The sequence below is a fragment of the Armigeres subalbatus genome, chromosome 3 (assembly GCF_024139115.2).
Source record: "Armigeres subalbatus isolate Guangzhou_Male chromosome 3, GZ_Asu_2, whole genome shotgun sequence".
Taxonomy (NCBI): domain Eukaryota; kingdom Metazoa; phylum Arthropoda; class Insecta; order Diptera; family Culicidae; genus Armigeres; species Armigeres subalbatus.
The window spans coordinates 207,798,329-207,817,788 of record NC_085141.1 but is presented as its reverse complement, the minus strand read 5'-3'; the positions used below and the strand labels follow the sequence as shown (position 1 = coordinate 207,817,788).

Genomic DNA, 19,460 nt, shown 5'->3' with positions numbered 1-19,460 from the left:
TATCATTCAAATCGAATGAGTTATTAGTAAACAAAAACAATAGTGTCCAACTAGGAAAGTTTCTCCGTCGAAGGAAACTAGTTGCACTCGAATCGGTCCTTCTATAAAAGTCCTTCTATATGAAACGTGTTTAACAAAAAAATTCCCGGGGCTACACACATCCACACACACACACACACACACACAGGCGGACATTTACTCAGTTTTTCGAGCTGAGTCGATTGGTATATAACACTATGGGTCTCCGAGCCTCCTATCAAAATTTGGCTTTTGGAGTGAAATTATAGTCTTCTGGTACAACTTTGTTGTACGAGAAAGGCAAAAACATCAAAAGCCAATTCCAGCGCTTAAAGAAACAAATAAAATTTTATTAACAAATGGCGAAAAGTCTAGGTCTCACTAGTCCAATAGAGGATCAGGTTACACGGAGGTTCGAAGACATTCTCAATCAAGAAAATGTTTTGACCCTTCGTTGGGAACTAGTTTGGATGAAGTGAGATCTATTACTAGAAAATTTAAAAATATGAAAGCATGGTATTTGGTATTTTCTACACACATACTTATCAAAAACTTCCTGAGTGAGAGCTGTTTATCCTTTTTGGATAATTTATCTAACAAATGTTTTCAATTGGCGATAAATGGAAAAACGTCAAAGTTATTCCAATTTTGAAGCCGGACAAAAATCCAGCTGAGGCTTCTAGTTATCGCCCAAACAGTTTGCTTTCTTCAATAAGCAAACTGTTTGAAAAGATTATTTTATATAGGGGGAAAGACGGCTTTGGCAGGTTTTGTTCTATTATTGGCAGGGGGGTTTTCGTCGACCAAATTTTATGAAATTTGGCCACAATATTCTTTGATATGCAAAGAATGCCTAGGCCACATTTGAGCCTAGTCAGTCATAAAAAAACCCCTGCCAATAATAGAACAAAACCTGTCAAAGCCGTCATTCCCCCTAAAATGATGGTTTATATTAATGGCAATTCTGTTTTTGCTGATGAGCAATTGGCTTTTCGCCATTGGTATTCAACCAGTCATCAGTTATGAAGAGTTACGAGTTTAATTCGACTCAACAAATCTGAAGGATATTCGACTGGAGTTGCTTATCTTGATATAGAGAAAGCATCTGACAGTGTTTGGCATGAAGGTTTGATTATAAAATTGATGAATTTTAATTTTCCTCTGTACGTTATTAAACTGATCCAACATTATTTATCAGATCGCTCACTGCAGGTAAACTATCAGAATTCGAAATCTGATAGATTATCTGTAAGAGCTGGTGTTCCCCAAGGCAGCATACTGGGACCCATATTGAATAACATTTTTACTTCTGACTTACCTGTTTTACCACCAGGGTGTTAAAAATCTTTGTTTGCAGATGACACGGGCCTTTCCGCCAAAGAGCGGCACCTTCGTGTCATTTGTAGTAGATTACAACAAACTTTTCTCCATTTACTTGCAAAAATGGAGAATTTCCCCGAATGCTTCCAAAACTCAGCTTATAATTTTCCCACATAAGCCGAGAGCTTCTTATTCGAAACCTTCTAGCAGACATATTGTCACTATAAGTCGAATCAAAATACATGTCAAAAGACATTTTGGAGAAACTTTTCTTCATTGTCTCAGGAGTTTGCTGTTGTACAAAAATGTAGGACCATTCAGGCGTAATGCGTTTGTAGAAAATTTCTTGTCAAATTAGTCGGATGACATAGAAATGACATTTTATAACACTAATCACAGCTAAATCATCAAAGTACCCCGTCTGAACGCGGTCCTGTGCGGTAGAGGGTTAAACATTTTTTAAACGCTGATCATGTGAAGGGATTACCGCTAGTATTCTTCTTTTACACAGCAGTAAACTCATTGCATATTATCGCGTGCTCTATACTGCTTGTAGTCGTATATCTTTCCAAATATGAGACAGATATGCGATTGCAGGCAGTATAGCTATAGCTATACTACACCGTGAACAATAAGTTCGGATGCACTTTCAAAATGCAATAAAATGTGACTAAAGTGAAGGACTAGGGTAACCGTACCCTTAGTGGAGGTAGTGAGGTTTTAATGAGATTTATCATATTTATACACTTTACGATGGTTTCAGTTGATGCGTCGTGATTTAAATATCCTGTTAAATGCAACTTATCCTAAGATTTCGCTTCGAAAACTATTGGCGATTAAAGGTTGCATAAAGAAGAAGAAGTCGAAGGATGATATTAGAAAAATATTGCATGGGGAAGCATACGGATTTTTTTTAAAACTCTTCTCAAAAATTCTAGAAGCGATTTAATTAAAAACGGAAATCAGTACGGGGTTGGACTTTTCTTATACTGTGTATCAAGTATGATATCATAAAATAAAATTTGAAATCGAAAAATTGCGTTTATTATGCAGTAGAAAGATAGTCCAACCCCGTACTGCTAACCGTTTTTAATTAAATTGCTCCTAGAATTTTTGAGAAGAGTTTTAAAAAACTTCCCGTATGCTTCCCCATGCAATATTTTTCAAATATCATCCTTCGACTTCTTCTTCTTCATGCAACCTTTAATCGTCAATTGAAAACAATGATTTTCCTTAACGAAACTCCCTTGCACCTATAGTGATGCAACTGTACCAATAGTGGCGAGTCTCATAAGAAACCAATGGATAGCACCACTATGGGAACCAAAATTAATTTTTACCTCCACTAAAGGAACAGTGTACCATAGTGGTGCAAGCAATATTCGGTAATTGTTGATGTTAAATGACATCTATCTCATTTTTTGTTAGCAAATTTATTAGTTTATCTAGATTAGAAGATATTAAAGCTGTAAATTTCCCATAATTATCAATTTTTAAAAAATATTTTCTTTCGTAGATCTACTAATACCTCCACTATTGGTACCGTTACCCTACATAATCTAGATTTTGTTTCATTCCAAGGCGAATATGCAAAAATCTTGCAAAGTCTTGCAAAAAGAATTCGCGCATGTCAGCTGTTACGGGTTTGAAAAAACATTTGAAGTTTTAAAATCACTCTACAGCTAGTGATTTACACAAACAACACTTCCAAAAAAATCCAGAAGACAGTTGATACGTATCATCTGCGTTTTGCACTTTGAAAGTGTATCACGAATTCCCAACTTATTCATCAGTGTAGACTAAATACCTGACTAGATGAAAACTAGGTGCAAACGATGCTAACATTTGAATATTGTGTGACGAATAACATAATTATTGTTTTCATGCTTAGAACGGCGAACAGGGCGAACAAGTTTCACACTTAAAAAATCTCCACTATCTGCCATTCAGAAGCAAACATTGAATACAAATTGGTGTTCTTCTTTTTTACCATACGACGCGACGTACATAGAGTATCCTCTGTGCATTTAAAGAGATTGATTCAGAGCCACTGTGCACAACTTTTTTGTTGCATGCAGTACGACGAGCACGGCAGCCATAACAGTTGCATTCACTGAACGCTGATTGGCTGGGATGGGCACCGAAGGGCGTGTCATGCGCCATACACAAGCATCGCATTTGGATGCTGTGAGCACCAGGAAGCTTCTTCTTTCTTTGGTCGGATTCAGTATAGTTTTGAACGCGGTCGCGAAATGTTTCAGCTCTATTACGCATATTTTATGATTTAATAAAAAATCATATTAATTAGTGCAAGGATCATTAAAAAACATAAGATGGTTAGTAAACCAGAATCATAACTGAAGTGACACGGACTATAAATAACTGAGTGTATACGGAATAAGTTTAAATCACAATTGTTGACTCAGGATTATAGCAGGATTATAATATTTACTGGAATATGTGATCTGTGAATTTACGTATATCAGTTAATAATTTATTATAATATCTCAATTGTTTCAAACAAATTCGGATATCACGAATAAGATTCTCGTTCCGGTCTAGGATGTTTTTCGGTGGGAAACATTCTCGGCCAAATGATCGTAGTGTATTCATTGTGCTTGTCACACAAAATATATCTCGCGCTAATAATCATAAGACTATACTAACTACTACTAGCTACTTGATCGATTTCTCTTCGTCGAGTTTTTGTTCTTCACAATGCAGCGAATCGGGGCCGTTTTCTAAAGATTTTATTTTGGCGTGATAAATGATATTGCAACTTGCACCAGAATCAACAAACACGGCTGTAACTCATGATCTAAGAGAAGTCGATCAATGCAGTAAAGCTCTTATGATACTAAGCGCGAGAAAACCAATGAATAATTCAATTATTGGCAGACATAGAATACTTTCAATTAATAATTCAAGCCCTATCGTAAGGGCGAATGTCGCAAGAGAGGATTCTCTTCGTCGACTTACCCTCTTTGAAATAAATTTGTCAAGTGGAGGATTTGTTTACGGGTTTCACCTAAGAATGCAAGTTCTAATTATTTTCTACCGTTCTGAGGTGATAAACCGCAAAGAAATCCCCAGCTTTTATTTACTTATTTTTTAAATAAGGAAAGTCGGTGAAGAGAACACTCTCTCTTGCGACTTCGACCTTGTTCCAGATAGAGCTTGAATTGTGAGAATTCTGATAAGAGCACAAGTTGTAAGACAAGTCAAATTGCAGATGGAATGTAGAGCTATGGAATAAAAATCATTTATAATGTAATGTCGGTAATGTCTATTCAGAAGAAATTTTATTTGATTGTTTGAGCAATATTATTTGAGCAATATTTACCATAGTCACATTGTCAGTTTCAGGCAAAAACAACCCCAACGAATATACATCAAGGGTTAAAAATACTAAAAAATACTACCACAATCCTCGTGTTTTTTTATTATCTAGCTAGGAATCAAAGATTACACCCATCCTTATGTTTTCTGATGGCAATCTGATTTAGATCAGAAATTAAATATTGAATACAACCACATCTAATAGTAGTGGTTAATTTTGTTAAAAATACGAGAAAGGCAAAGCATCACTACTCATGAGAGGAGGAAAGACTTTATTTTGAATATGATTCTAAAACATGCGAACATGTTCCAGCTAGATCAGGCATTGGACGATCATTTAGTATAAGCCTTACTTATTCGAAAACAGCTTAAATCAGAAGATGAATTTGAAAATGGTATGTATGGTGTACTTGTGACTTGTTTTTTCTAACAGTCTTCTTCTTCATTGGCATTACACCCCCCACTGGGGTATTGCCGCCTCGCAGCTGATTATTCAGCACTTCTTCTTCTTCTTCTTCTTCATTGGTATTACATCCCCACGCTGGGACAGAGCCGCTTCGCAGCTTAGTGTTCATTAAGCACTTCCACAGTTATTAACTGCGAGGTTTCTAAGCCAGGTTACCATTTTTGCATTCGTATATCATGAGGCTAGCACGATGATACTTTTATGCCCAGGGAAGTCGAGACAATTTCCAATCCGAAAATTGCCTAGACCGGCACCGGAAATCGAACCCAGCCACCCTCAGCATGGTCTTGCTTTGTAGCCACGCGTCTTACCGCAAAGGAGGGCCCCATTCAGCACTACCACAGTTATTAACTGCTAGGTTTCTAAGCCATGTTACCATTTTTGCATTCGTATGTTCCAATTCCAAATCTAAAATTTCAATTCCAAAAATAACCTTGACTCGACCAGGAATCGAACCCAGCCACATTCAGAATGGTCTTGCTTTGTGAGCGCGCATCTTACCGTACGACAAAGGAATGTTAACCGTACATTTATTGTCGAAAATCCATGAGCCGCAGCGCGTGAATGCTAGTAACGGTTCAACATACTAAGTGAACACTTATTTAATATGTTCAATATTGATAGTGCCCTCCGCTGTAGCTACTGATACTCGATCGATATAATGTTAGATAAAGTTATAGAAAAAACATCACAAGTCACAAGTCCACCTTACATAACATTTTAATATCCAGCTTAAATGAGCTACGTACACCCTGTTTTTTCACAATTGAAATTGATTAATTTCTTGGTTAACCTGAATTTTAACAGATTTGCAAATAACCTGAATTTTCTTTGATTTTTATGCGAATTTTTTGTGGGGTCAACTCATTGTTTCATTAAATCTAAAGGTCTTAATCGACTAAAATCAACCTGGTAAAAAAACTGCAACAGTGCAAATTAATGAAACGTATACTAAATAAGTGGGCGATGCCTGTTCCAGATTCTAATTTATACTGGTGAGATAATTGTCTATATACACATATACATTGAAAACGAAATTGACCCATTAGTCATTCGATTTAATCGCTGTTAGTCTACACGGTTAGATGACTTTACCCATTAATGGGTACTATGTTATTGTTGATATTATTCCCACCGTGAAAAATTCACCCATTTTCTTGAAAAAGCGCCACTACTCATTTTAAAGAAAATGTGTGAATTTTTCACGGTGGGAATAATATCAACAATAACATAGTACTAATTAATGGGTAAAGTCATCTAACCGTGTACCGATTTTGTTTGGCGTAGCGTCGGCTAGGTCCACTGTAAAAATCCCATTAGGCTTGGTGAAACAATTTATAAATTCGTCGGAACCACAATCGGACGATCCTACCGACGAGAGCCGATTTAGTCCGGGGGAAAGTCGGGAGTATTTTTATGGGGCATCTCATCAGCAGCTGTAACCTGTAACTGTCGGATCATATACTGTGTCACAATCTCATCGATTGTTTTCGGGTCGGCCATCTGTGAGCTATTAGCAAAAGCTTTTCAGCGTTGCCAGTTTGCGTGAAATGATGACCGTGTGTGAAAAATGCGCTAATCCCGTCGGCGAAGTTTCTGTAAAATGCGGTGGATTTTGTTCGTCGATAGTTTGTATGCGTTATTCCGGGATCACTGACGATGCTTACGCCTCAATCATGGCCAACACGCATCTAGTATGGATGTGCACAGCTTTCAAGAACTTACTGTCGAAAGCACGTTTGTCAAATTCATTGGTATCAGTCAACAAAGGAAGCGAATGTGTGATTGAGTCGATGAAAGCAGAGATTCGGGATAGTGTCTTGGCGGAGATCAAAAACGAAATTCATTCAAATTTCAATGATCAACTCTGTGCCTCGTACACCAACATCTTTCTACCATACACCGCTTGCGCCTTCTTCGAGAACCAAGCGACTGCGTGTAAACGACGACGATGAAGCCTTTTACGATCGACGTCCAGCTAAGGCTATGTGTGGAATCGGTACCTGTGCTGCGGATACGAATATAGTGGCCTCGGAATCTACTGAGCGAGATTCTGACAGATTCTGGTTAAATTCTCGGGTATTTCACCAGAAGTTCCGGAGGGTGAAGTGACCGAACTAGTGAAATCTATGCTGAAAAACCACCAATCTTCGACACCTGTTGCACCGTCCATTCATCCTCGATGGATCTAGAAGAAAGCCCCATCCTTAACAATGAAAATTCAGCTGTACGCCTCGTTACCCCTGGCCACGTAATACCGTTCGTCTCGCTTTCATCCACTGTACCAGCACCGCATGTTAATTCATCGCCACTCAGAAGACAAAACGCTCATTTAACTGTTTATTAAATACAAGAATGTGGGTGGCATGCGAACCAATTGAATCCCATTGTTTTCATGCAACTATGGGAACACTATCGCAACTATTGGTGCAAAGCCGAGAAAAAGATAAGGTATTTTAGTGATACTTTACCGATTTTGAGGGAAATCCAAACCTGTTTCCTTTTTTTTTTTTTTTTTTTTTTTAAACTAATTTTATTTGCTAATTATCTAATACATGCATTTATCTCTTAGACTAGGTGTTCCGTGTTTTCTTAACACTATCATCCTTATTTGCTATGTTACGCTTTTAGATATTATTAATACATTTCAATTGCCTCTGGCAGTTACGATATTTCCTCTGGTTGAATTAAACCATGTAGGAATTACAATGTTTTCTACTTAAACTAAACTTAACCTAATTTATACTAAGGAGCTTATCGTTGCAATAGAAGATTGCAACGATTTTTGTCTAAAATTGGAAATTATTTTGTTGGACATTTGTTGCAATGTCTCAATATTAGAAATTCTATGAAGTTCATTGGTACTATACCACGGAGGTAACTTCAGAATCATTTTCAAAATTTTATTTTGAATCCTCTGGAGTGCCTTATTTCTTGTATTGCAGCAACTAGTCCATATTGGCACAGCATACAACATGGCTGGTCTAAAAATTTGTTTTTATATCAAAAGTATGTTCTTAAGACAAAGTTTTGATTTTCTGTTTATAAGTGGATATAGACACTTGATATATTTGTTACATTTGGCTTCCAGCCAATGTGCCTTCAATGTGATTTTTAATAGTTAATTTTGATCTAGCAGAAGTCCTAAATATTTAGCTTCGCTAGACCAATTAATTGGAACCCCATTCATAGTGACAATATGTCTGCTAGAAGGTTTCAAATAAGAAGCTCTCGGCTTATGTGGGAAAATTATAAGCTGAGTTTTGGAAGCATTCGGGGAAATTTTCCATTTTGCAAGTAAGTGGAGAAAATATCCAAACTTTTTGCAATCTACTACAAATGACACGAAGGCTTCGCCCTTTGGCTGAGAGACCTGTGTCATCTGCAAACAAAGATTTTTGACACCCTGGTGGTAAATCAGGTAAGTCAGAAGTAAAAATGTTATACAATATGGGCCCCAGTATGCTGCCTTGGGGAACACTAGCTCTAACAGGTAATCTATCAGATTTAGAATTCTGATAGTTTACCTGCAGTGAGCGATCTGATAAATAATTTTGGATCAGTTTAATAATGTACAGAGGAAAATTAAAATTCATCAATTTTACAATCAAACCTTCATGCCAAACACTATCAAATGCTTTCTCTATATCAAGAAGAGCAACTCCAGTCGAATATCCTTCAGATTTGTTGAGCCGAATTAAGTTCGTAACTCTTAATAACTGATGAGTGGTTGAATGCCCATGGCGAAAACCAAATTGCTCATCAGCAAAAATAGAATTGTCATTAATATGAACCATCATTCTATTTAAAATAATCTTTTCAAACAGTTTGCTTATTGAAGAAAGCAAACTGATTGAGGATAACTAGAAGCCTCAGCTGGATTTTTGTCCGGCTTCAAAATTGGAACAACTTTGGCGTTTTTCCATTTATCTGGGAAGTATGCCAATTGAAAACATTTGTTAAATAAATTAACCAAAAAGGATAAAGAGCTCTCAGGAAGTTTTTTGATAAGTATGTAGAAAATACCATCATCACCCGGGGCTTTCATATTTTTAAATTTTCTAGTAATAGATCTCACTTCATCCAAATTAGTTCCCAACGAAGGGTCAAAAACATTATCTTGGTTGAGAATGTCTTCGAAGCTTCGTGTAACCTGATCCTCAATTGGACTAGTGAGACCTAGACTAAAATTATGGGCACTCTCGAACTGCTGAGCAAGTTTTTGAGCCTTTTCGCCATTTGTTAATAAAATTTTATTTCCCTCTTTAAGCGCTGGAATTGGCTTTTGAGGTTTTTAAGAAGTTTCGTTAATTTCAAAAGGGTTTCGAACTGGGATCCAACTTCGAGACATTATTCTCAAAGTTGGTATTTCTCAGAATAGCGAAACGTTTTTTAATTTCATTTTGCAAATCTCGCCAAATAACTTTTAAAGTAGGATCGCGAGTTCTTTGGTATTGCCTTCGCCTCACATTTTTAAGACGGATCAGTAGCTGAAGATCGTCGTCAATAATAATGGAGTTGAATTTAATTTCACATTTAGGAATTGCAATGCCTCTGGCTTCGACAATTAAATTTGTCAAAGATACGAGAGCATTATCAATATCACTTTTGGTATCGAGAGGAATATCAACATCAAAATTCCTATCGATATACGTTTTATATAAATCCCAATCAGCTCTATGATAATTAAAAGTAGTGCTGATTGGATTATAAATGGCTTCTTGTGAGATTTCAAATGTCACAGGAAGGTGATCAGAGTCAAAGTCAGCATGAGTTACCAATTGGCCACACAGCTGACTTGAATCCGTTAAAACTAAATCAATTGTAGAAGGATTTCGACTGGAAGAAAAACAAGTTGGTCCATTGGGATATTGAATACTATAATATCCCGCAGAACAATCTTCAAATAAAATTTTACCATTGGAATTGCTTTGAGCATTATTCCATGAACGGTGTTTGGCATTGAAGTCACCAATTACGAAGAATTTAGATTTGTTGCGAGTCAGAATTTGAAGATCAGCTTTCAACAAATTCTTTTGCTGCCCATTGCATTGAAAAGGCAATTAAGCTGCAATGAAGGAAAATTTTCCAAAATTTGTTTCAACAGAAACTCCCAAGGTTTCAAAAACTTTGGTTTTGAATGAAGAAAATAATTTATGTTTGATACGTCTATTGATGACAATGGCGACCCCACCACAGGCGCTGTCAAGACGATCATTTCTGTAGATAAAATAATTTGGATCTCTTTTAATGGAGAGTCCTGGTTTTAAATAGGTTTCTGTTATAATGGCAATATGCACATTATGAACTGTTAGGAAGTTGAATAATTCATCTTCCTTACCCTTTAGAGAGCGGGCATTCCAATTTAGAACTTTGCATCAATCATGTGATGCAATTGTTCAGTTAAAAAATCAAAATCGGAAGCAGTCATGCTACCTGAATCGGCAACATGACCATTATTTCCCGTTGGGACATGGGTATAAACCTCATTTTGAGAAGAGAAATTTTGTCTACCAGCAGCGATGTTTGCATACGTAGGTACATTCGAAAAATTGGAATTTACTGAAGTGCTCGCTACCCGTTGACGAGCGGCAAAATTTGTTTGTGAATTGTGGTGGGTATGAATTGCTCGACCGGTAACTGGTTTCGAAATTTGAGCGTTTGAAAAATTTCTACCCGTCGAATCTGGGATCCGATTGGAATTTCCCGTCATCAATTTTGCACGGGAATTCAAAACTTTTTTGCGTGAAGGGCATTCCCAGAAATTGGATTTATGATTACCCCCACAATTTGCACATTTAAATTTATTGGAATCTTCTCTCACAGGACAAGCGTCCTTGGCGTGAGAGGTTCCACCACAAATCATGCATTTAGCATCCATGTGGCAATGTTTGGTTCCGTGACCCCACTTTTGGCACTTACGGCACTGAGTGGGATTTTGGAAATTTCCCCCAGGCCTGCGGAAATGTTCCCATGTAACACGGACATGGGACATAATACAGGCCTTTTCCAAACTTTTCATATTATTTAGTTCACTTTTGTTAAAATGAACTAAATAAAATTCTTGAGAAATGCCCCTTTGGGAAGTACCAGAGTGGGATTTCTTTTTCATCTTAATTACTTGGACTGGTGAAAATCCAAGTAATTCAGAAATTTCAATTTTAATCTCATCCAGTGATTTGTCATCACTGGGCAGACCTTTCAAGACGACTTTGAACAATCGCTCAGTTTTGTCGTCGTATGTGAAGAATTTATGGCGCTTCTCAGTTAAATACTGGAGAAGACGTTTGCGATCGTCAAAGGATCCCGGCAAAACGCGGCAGTCACCCTTCCTAGCAATCTGAAATGAAACCTTGATCCCCCGAAGGTTACTCAAGATTTCATTCCGAAAGCCAGAAAACTCGGCAACAGATACCACAATTGGCGGAATCCGTTGTTTCTTCGCATGAATCGAATCACCTGGGCTAGAGGTAGATTCGATTTCCTCAAATTCGTTATTAATCAAATCGAACTGATTGCTCAGTTCGATGGGAGAAGAAATAATGTCAACGTTAGATTTAGAAGGAATATCTGAAGTCTCCAGCTTCCTTCTATTTTTTCCGCGCTTGGGCAGGACGGTCTTGAAACCTTGTTTCTTTGAAGGAAGTGGAGAATTCAGAGACTCCCCCTTCCGCTTGTTTTTATTAATACTCATTGCTGAGCGTGGAGACGTGACCTTCTTAGAGGGTTTTTCCCAGAACGGTGTCCCTGCAGGATTACCACCGCTTGTCGGAATTTTACTTCCGCAAACGGGTCCAACGTAAAACGAAGGCACGGGTCCTTGCAAAGATCGTAACGGGATCAGTGGGTAGAAATAGCGCTAAGAAGCACCGTTGAAATTAAAATAGCTTCGGGTAGTATTAAAAACTTCCTTCCGCAAAGAGAAAGAACCGCACAGCACGAAAGCACGATGCGGTCTGAAACCTGTTTCCTTTTATTTCGTCTACTGACTTGTCAACAAATTGATAGACTACATGAGTTACTGCGTTCAATTCGTAGATTTTGTAAAAACAACACTACCGCAACTATAGGAACACCCACGACTATTGGATCTCTCACCCTATTTATTTCGACTGTAGTTTAATGCTTCGGAGATGGCTTTTCAGTCTTGACGAAATCAAAATACTGTTATTTAATCTTGTCCTAAGATTAAATAACAGTGTTTTTATTTTGTTACGTAAAAATAGTTGTGCAAAAATTAAATATTGCTGGAATCAAGTAAGGCAAGTATTTAGGTACTCGTATAGAGTACCGTCGTGCGGGGCTTCTTTTGACTCCGGGGGCTACTTTGGATTTTTGATTTTTTGCAAAAATAAACTAACAAAATATTATAATTATAAATTTGACACAGAAAGTTGCAATCCAACTATCAACAAGACACTTGATTGGTAATAATAACAATTTTATAGTAATTTCCGTTGTAATTCTTGTTTTAAAATGTCCAAAGTAGCCCCTGATTTGGCAAAAGAAGCCCCGCACGACGGTAACACTTAACAGTGACACATAGAATATCTGCTTTATCAACAAAATTAGAATACTAATCATGATCTCTCTATTGAAAGACAGTGGTCATATTACGACAACCATGACGTTTCAAAGAGGATCTCTCTGTTTGCATGATACAGTTATGGTACCAAAACTGGTTGATCGATACATAAATATTAAATATAACTTTGTTATTTTTAAACCTAATTATCCTGTTTCTAATTTAAAAAATTAGCCGCGCTTTAAAAGTCATGGCCAAAGGTAAATATTTTAGGGTAAAATCAGCAGTGATTCAAATCTTTCGGGGCAGCAGCTGTTCTAGATTCATTTTTTATACCAGTCAAATGTCAAAACTCTCCGTTCTATTTTCTGCAGATTTGAACCACGATTGAATCACGAGATTCAAATATTTTCCAATTGTTTTGGTGTATGAATGCGGCATTTTATCTACGGATCAATCCACTTTGCAATTACGGCGCCTTTCTTGGCGCCAACATGATGATTTCATTTAATTGAAAATTTGAAAAACATGAATAGAACACTGCTGGGGAAACCAGCGAGTTTGTTCTATTTGGCTCCAGATTCAAACTTGAATAGTGGTCGAAAATTTGGAATGAAACTGAATCACTCCTGATTTCACTCTTATGCTACGTTTTGACAGGGCAAGTGAATTGAATTCAACTGAGTTGTTCAATTCACTTGCCCTGTCAAAACGTAGCATTAGAGTGCCTATTTTGAGACCAGCAAAAAAGATATGTGATGCATCGCGGTTGCCAGACTATTACCAGACTGGTGACTTCATACATCAATGTGGTACTTCACGCATGCTTGAAACATCATATTTTTTCTGTAGTACGTGTATATCAGTACACAATTGTGTGTGATTTCTTTACAAATAATGAATAGAAGCGGTTGGATTAGCCTATTGTTAAAAGTATTGTAGGAAGCCAGATAGGAAGACTTGCGATAGAATATAATGAAAATATTCAATAAACTTACCCCATTTAAAATAGAAAGTACAAAGAATAACAGTACTGATTTTACACCCCCGTGATTTCTTGAGCATTTTCAAAACTTCATTTAATCTTTGATTGAAGATTATGTCCATTATTTACTCGTATTTAATAAAACTAATCAAAGTTAAGTATGCTTAACTACACTTTGTTCTAGGAAATGAGATAATGCTATTGGCGAATTCAAATTACGCGTGTGCTTGAATGATAAAATTGAAGTAAGTAAATAAACATACTTAAACTTTTAATCCACAAAAGAATTAAAACAGACCAATTAGTTGCATATAATACAATAATATGCAAATGCAATGGAATACAACGAATACAAACGCCTTAATATATGCAATATCGGGATAAAGTGTGTCCAAACAGTGGGGGGATCAAGTGTGTTATTCAATTCTGCAATAATAAAACAACGTCCAGTAAAAAATTTACACGTTTTGGTTGATTATATTCATAGTTATTCAACTTTTATCCTTTGCAGAAAAAAAGGATTGAGAACGCTATAATAATGAAACCTTTCTAAAACCCATATACACAAAGGCACTAACATCAAATGTTACTCAGATTCAGATTGATTTATCTGTCCAATGGATCTGTTTACACATATCAGTGGTATAAAAATATTATTAATTTTCAAGAAATGTGTCCCCAGGGATCACGTGTGTCCAGTTTCCTCTATTACCTTCAATGATACAAAGAACATTTTTCAGCCCTGTTACGGACGTAAATGAAAATAACTATGATTTCAACCAATGTGTGCTGTCTGGCAGGATATTTTCCAGAGCACCAATGTTAACACAGTTGTTGCCGTTTTCTACAATGTAATCTTCAGGACGATAAGCAGACACACGCCTCTCCGCCGTACACGTCCACTCCGGTAAAATACCCAACCATGGTGGAATACTGAACTGCGACACAAAGGTAATGTCCTTCGTGAGGCGCGCCGCCGTTTTCTGCGTCATCGTTCCGAAGGCAACAGGGTGGCTCTTTGTGAACTTGAAACGGAATATAACAGCTGCGTCGCTGCTTCATTCCGTGAGTATATCGCCCGAATCCAAGAGGAAGTTACAGCGAATCCGTCATCTTTCTGGCGGATTTTTAAAGATAGGAAAGGAACTGATTCGATACCGTTGGAAATGAGCTTCGGCGACAAAGCGAGTCATGACTTCGAGGCCTCTGTCGAACTCTTTGCCGACTTCTTCAAATCCGTCTACAACTCCAACTCTCCGCCGCATTCCCCGGAACTTTTAACCCTCTAAGACCGACGGGGCATTTTGATTGTTTTTTGTAATTTTAAATTGATCAGATTTTGAAAAGTTTTTGATGTTGATCAATAATATAAACTTCAATACATGTTTGAATGTGGTTTGAAGTCAATTTTCAAAATTCTACACATTTATAAAAAATATTGCAAATTGAGTAATATTTTGTTCCTCCGTGTTTTCGCTCGTATACTTTTAAAGAGTGAAATATTAGTAGTTTAGTATTTTTCTACAAATAACCTTATTCAATAAAAGGTTGTAGTGGTGAATGTTACACTCTAAAATATTTATCCAACTCGTTACACGGAAAATAAAAAAATAAGTTTGAAAATTTAAAAATTGCAATAAGTCAGCATTGGAAAAGAATTTTCAAACTCTAAATAAGTTTGAAAATCCCAAAAGATCAATAGATTCAAGAAATTATTTGATTGGATAAAAAATTTGAAAAGCAAAATTCTAAAAAATCAAAGTGTGAAATTGATAAAATCGCGAATTAAAATTTTTTAATACCCAAATCGTGTTTAGATCGATTTTAGAAAACATAATAGTGATTTTGAACGAAAACAAAAATTTGGGTTGTAGAGGGTTAATATCACTACCATCATGCGATATCCGTTTTCCACGTCCGACTTTCACTGTAGCAGACACCACCCGTGCACTAAAAACTCTATTGACCCATCCAAAGGCCATAGATCAGCTGAATTACCTCCCGCTTTTATTCGCCGATTCTTAGAGGTACTTGGTGAGCCTCTGGTGATATTCAACCTCTCTTTATCGGAAGGTGTTTTTCCAGATGCATGGAAATTGTCTGCGGTGACGCCTATACATAAAGCGGGCAACACACGGAAGGATGAAAATAATCGCCCCATTTCTATCCTTTGCCAAAACTCTGGAACTTTTGATTCATGATAAAATGTACTTTGCGGCTAGACCGGATTATCAGCACGGGTTTGAGCTAACATGCAAAAGCTTGAGAGACTAGAATTCCCTAACTGGCTTCTAAAGTGGTTGCGCTCCTACCTACGAGACAGGCATGCTTACGTTAAATTAAGATCTGCAACGTCTAGCCATTTCTCAACTCCATCCGGCATGCCGCAAGGTAGCCATCTTGGCCCGCTAGTATACTTTGACATACATACTTTTCGTCAACGATTTGTGCCTCCGACTTAGTTCACATCGGAGTATGTACGCTGATGATATGAAAATATACCGCATTCACTGGTCGACTGCGCGGCGTTACAGCAAGATATTAACGCCGTCACAAGTTGGTGTACATCAAACGGTATGGAGGTTATAATGCTCTGAAATGCAAAGTTATCCGTTTCAGCAAGAGCCGGACACCGTTGAACTTTTCCTACGCGACAAACGGTGTTTCTCTGGAACGCGTTAATACTATCAACGATCTGGGGTTGACAATAGACAGTAAATTGCGCTTCATTGACCATGTAACCAAGATTACAACGAAAGCTTTCGCAGTACAGTGATCGTTCGCTAATTGGGGCACGACCTCACCCCAACTAGCGAATGCCGTTCGCTAATTGGGGCGTTTTGACAAGCGTCAATGTTGTTTACTTCTTGCATTGAACAAAGGAAAATTTTACGCGCCAGGAAATATCGATCCCGCCAAACACGGAAACAAAACGTCAACTCGTTTTTGACATCACATTCTGACGTTTAGCTGCTTTTTAATTGGGTTTCGCCCCAATTAGCGAACCCCCAACTAAAAAGCGCCCCAACTAGAAAAACCCCAATTAGCGAACGTTCACTGTACTGGGTTTTATCCGTCGTAATCCACTGGAGTTCCGCGATGTATATGCGTTGAAAATACTGTACTGTTTGCTTATCCGCAGCCTTTTTGAATACGCCGTCCAAGTATGAGCCCCTTACCAGGAATTCCATGCATCTCGAATCGAAAGAGTCCATGGGACGATCCGCTACATTTGCCCCCCTACGAAAACCGATGTCATTTAATAAAGCTTGAGACCTTACGCCAACGTCGATCTTGCCTTCAAATGATGTTCGCCTTCGATATAATTGCCAACCGGATAGACTGCCCAGATCTTATGCGTATTTTTTTATTGGATTATTCCAGTTTGCTGCAGGACGTCTTCTTAGGCAGCAGTATAGTTGACAAAATTAAGTTCATTTTCCTATTGAAAGAAGTTTACTGCAGTAATGGATCATGTCACACGCAGTGATCAACAGAAAACAGCATTTTCGACCTAAGTTGAAATTCATTAAAGAGGAATTCATGACAAAATTTTCAAAACGACTTATCTGCTTTTGTAAACAAAGACTCAAATGTCGATTTGACGAATCTGACAGCATTTCGACGCAAACTAACGCCATTAACAGGTAGCCGAAACCTTCACCTACCTATTGATAATGTTGGTTTGCGTGGGAGTGCTATCAGATTCGTCAAATCGACGTCCGAATCTTTGTTTACAAAAGCAGATAAGTCGTTTTGAAAATTTTATCTTGAATTATAAGTAAAATAGCGGTACTAATTTAGTGGACTTATTGGTGAATCGAAAAAGAAAATATATTTTTAAATTGATAGTAAGACAGGCAGTTTACAAAAAGACTATTCAACATGTAAATTAAGTCAGATTATTGTTATTTATTTGTTATTTTATCTCAAGAACTACAAAAATACTGAGTTGTTACCGTCACAACATCATACACAAACATCGCCAGTGTCGCCAAAATATATAACAAATGCAAGATAACATTTAATTATCTTTGAGACATAATACATTCTATCACATTCTATACGGAACACACATCTAATATACTACACATGGGAAAGATATCTAAGTCCAAAACATCATGAGGGGTGTCACGAGAACCAACAATGACATGATCGTTAAAAGAGGTCTTGAACTGTGTAGCAAAGAGTTCGCATCGTCAACGCTGTTAAATGATTGATGCTGTAACAATATTGAAATACTGGCAACACAGTGAGATAGAAACAAATCCTTTGTATAGCTTTCAGTGTTAATCGAGCGTTCGTGCAATAAACAATCATAAGCACTATCATAAATCCGCGTGTTTTATTGGCACTATTCCGACACTTCTTACAGATGCAACCACAATCAATTGCTAGTACATTTCATTCAGCTAGGAGTAATCTGCGTTTCGAAAGTTATAACTGCTCGAATCATGTCCACATTCAAAGGTAATTGGTGGCACATATGATACTCCAAGGTAAGCGGAGGGTGGTTGAAATCAACAGGAGTTAACGATTCAAAAACAGGGTGTGTTGCGCAAATAGGCAGCATTGGATCGTTTGCTAGTACGATGTCAAATGATCTGGGTCAATTAATAAAAGTTGTATCCATCCAACAATTCTTTTAAACATGAACATCTTAACACGTTGCGAATACATATTTAAATAAATCTTGAACGTATGGAGAAAAAGAAATAAAAAACAACATTTTAATCGGAATACTGCATAATTGATTAAAATGTTTTTTTTTTCAGATGGTATATGGCATAGATCAGTTAATGCCATCACCTCCCACTGTAGCTCTCGGACGAGATTCCTTGATGGGCTTACCGTGCGAACCAATCAATACAGTAGCTCCTAACAGTGGAACTGGTCATGGCAAACGAAAACACGACGGCTCCGTGCAATCAGAATTAGCAGGGCTTACGCGGGAGGAACGCAGAAGAAGACGACGTGCCACATTGAAATACAGGACTGCACATGCTACTCGTAAGTACATATAGCTGTACTGTTTTTTCAATCATCATAAATATAATAATAATAATAATATTCGCTGCGAAAACTGGTTTGTTATTTTTATATTTTTAAAAATACTTTTTTCGATATCAGCAGTTGAAATGAAAATGACCGTTAGAAGGGATTTACAATGTTTTTCGAAGGCATTTAATATAATATATGATAAATGAATTTTTAATGTTTTAACGTTTATGTACACAAAGCTTTGTCAGTCTTTCATAAGCATTAAATAAACATTACATTCTAGGGGAACGGATTCGAGTCGAAGCATTCAACGTTGCATTTACCGAGCTAAGAAAACTGCTGCCAACGTTACCACCGGACAAAAAACTGTCGAAGATTGAGATTCTAAAACTTGCCATTTGTTATATAGCTTACTTAAATCACGTATTAGAAGCATAATGTTACTTTAGTCTATTTTGTGTGTTCAACATGTTTCGATTATTTATCGAATGTAAATATGTACATTTTACTTTAACAAAATAAATTTCAGTCCGCATTGGTATCAGGTGCATTTCCTGACAAATCTTGTTTCATTCAACCCCAGACGATTTTCACAGATGGGACCTTTCTATTCCATTTCGTTCTACTTCCAACGACGTTTTATATGTATATACATCTATCCAAAATACTCCCTCACTAGAGCTCCGACTTTTTTGGTTATTCTTTTGCAGCCTCCGTTCACGAATATTCCGTCAAAAGTAATGTGTCGCGTGATTTTTCTAAAATTAAAACAATTTTAATATACATTTAATTTGAACAAATATTTC

The 19,460-nt window shown here is 37.1% G+C and overlaps 2 protein-coding genes across 2 annotated transcripts in view; one reads left to right on the top strand and one right to left on the bottom strand.

Annotated features, from left to right (window-relative positions):
* Nucleotides 1–3,579: 3,579 nt before the first annotated feature.
* On the top strand, nt 3,580–19,216 carry LOC134227734 (helix-loop-helix protein 1). Its single transcript, XM_062709397.1, has 3 exons — nt 3,580–3,674; nt 18,429–18,663; nt 18,938–19,216. The coding sequence occupies exons 1-3, from the start codon at nt 3,672–3,674 to the stop codon at nt 19,090–19,092; spliced, it is 393 nt and encodes a 130-aa protein (XP_062565381.1). The 5' UTR covers nt 3,580–3,671; the 3' UTR covers nt 19,093–19,216.
* LOC134227733 (torsin-like protein) overlaps nt 19,081–19,460 on the bottom strand; it is a 54,659-nt gene continuing 54,279 nt past the window's right edge. Inside the window, exon 7 of the mRNA XM_062709395.1 lies at nt 19,081–19,412. Coding sequence (XP_062565379.1) covers nt 19,310–19,412 — 103 coding nt within the window. The 3' untranslated portion in view covers nt 19,081–19,309. The remainder of the gene's footprint in view (nt 19,413–19,460) is intronic.

Bases quoted from the DNA above. Each gene is read 5' to 3' on its own strand.
- LOC134227734 (XM_062709397.1), top strand. The intron at 18,664-18,937 runs GTAAGTACATAT...ATTACATTCTAG, and splicing joins CAGGACTGCACATGCTACTC to GGGAACGGATTCGAGTCGAA.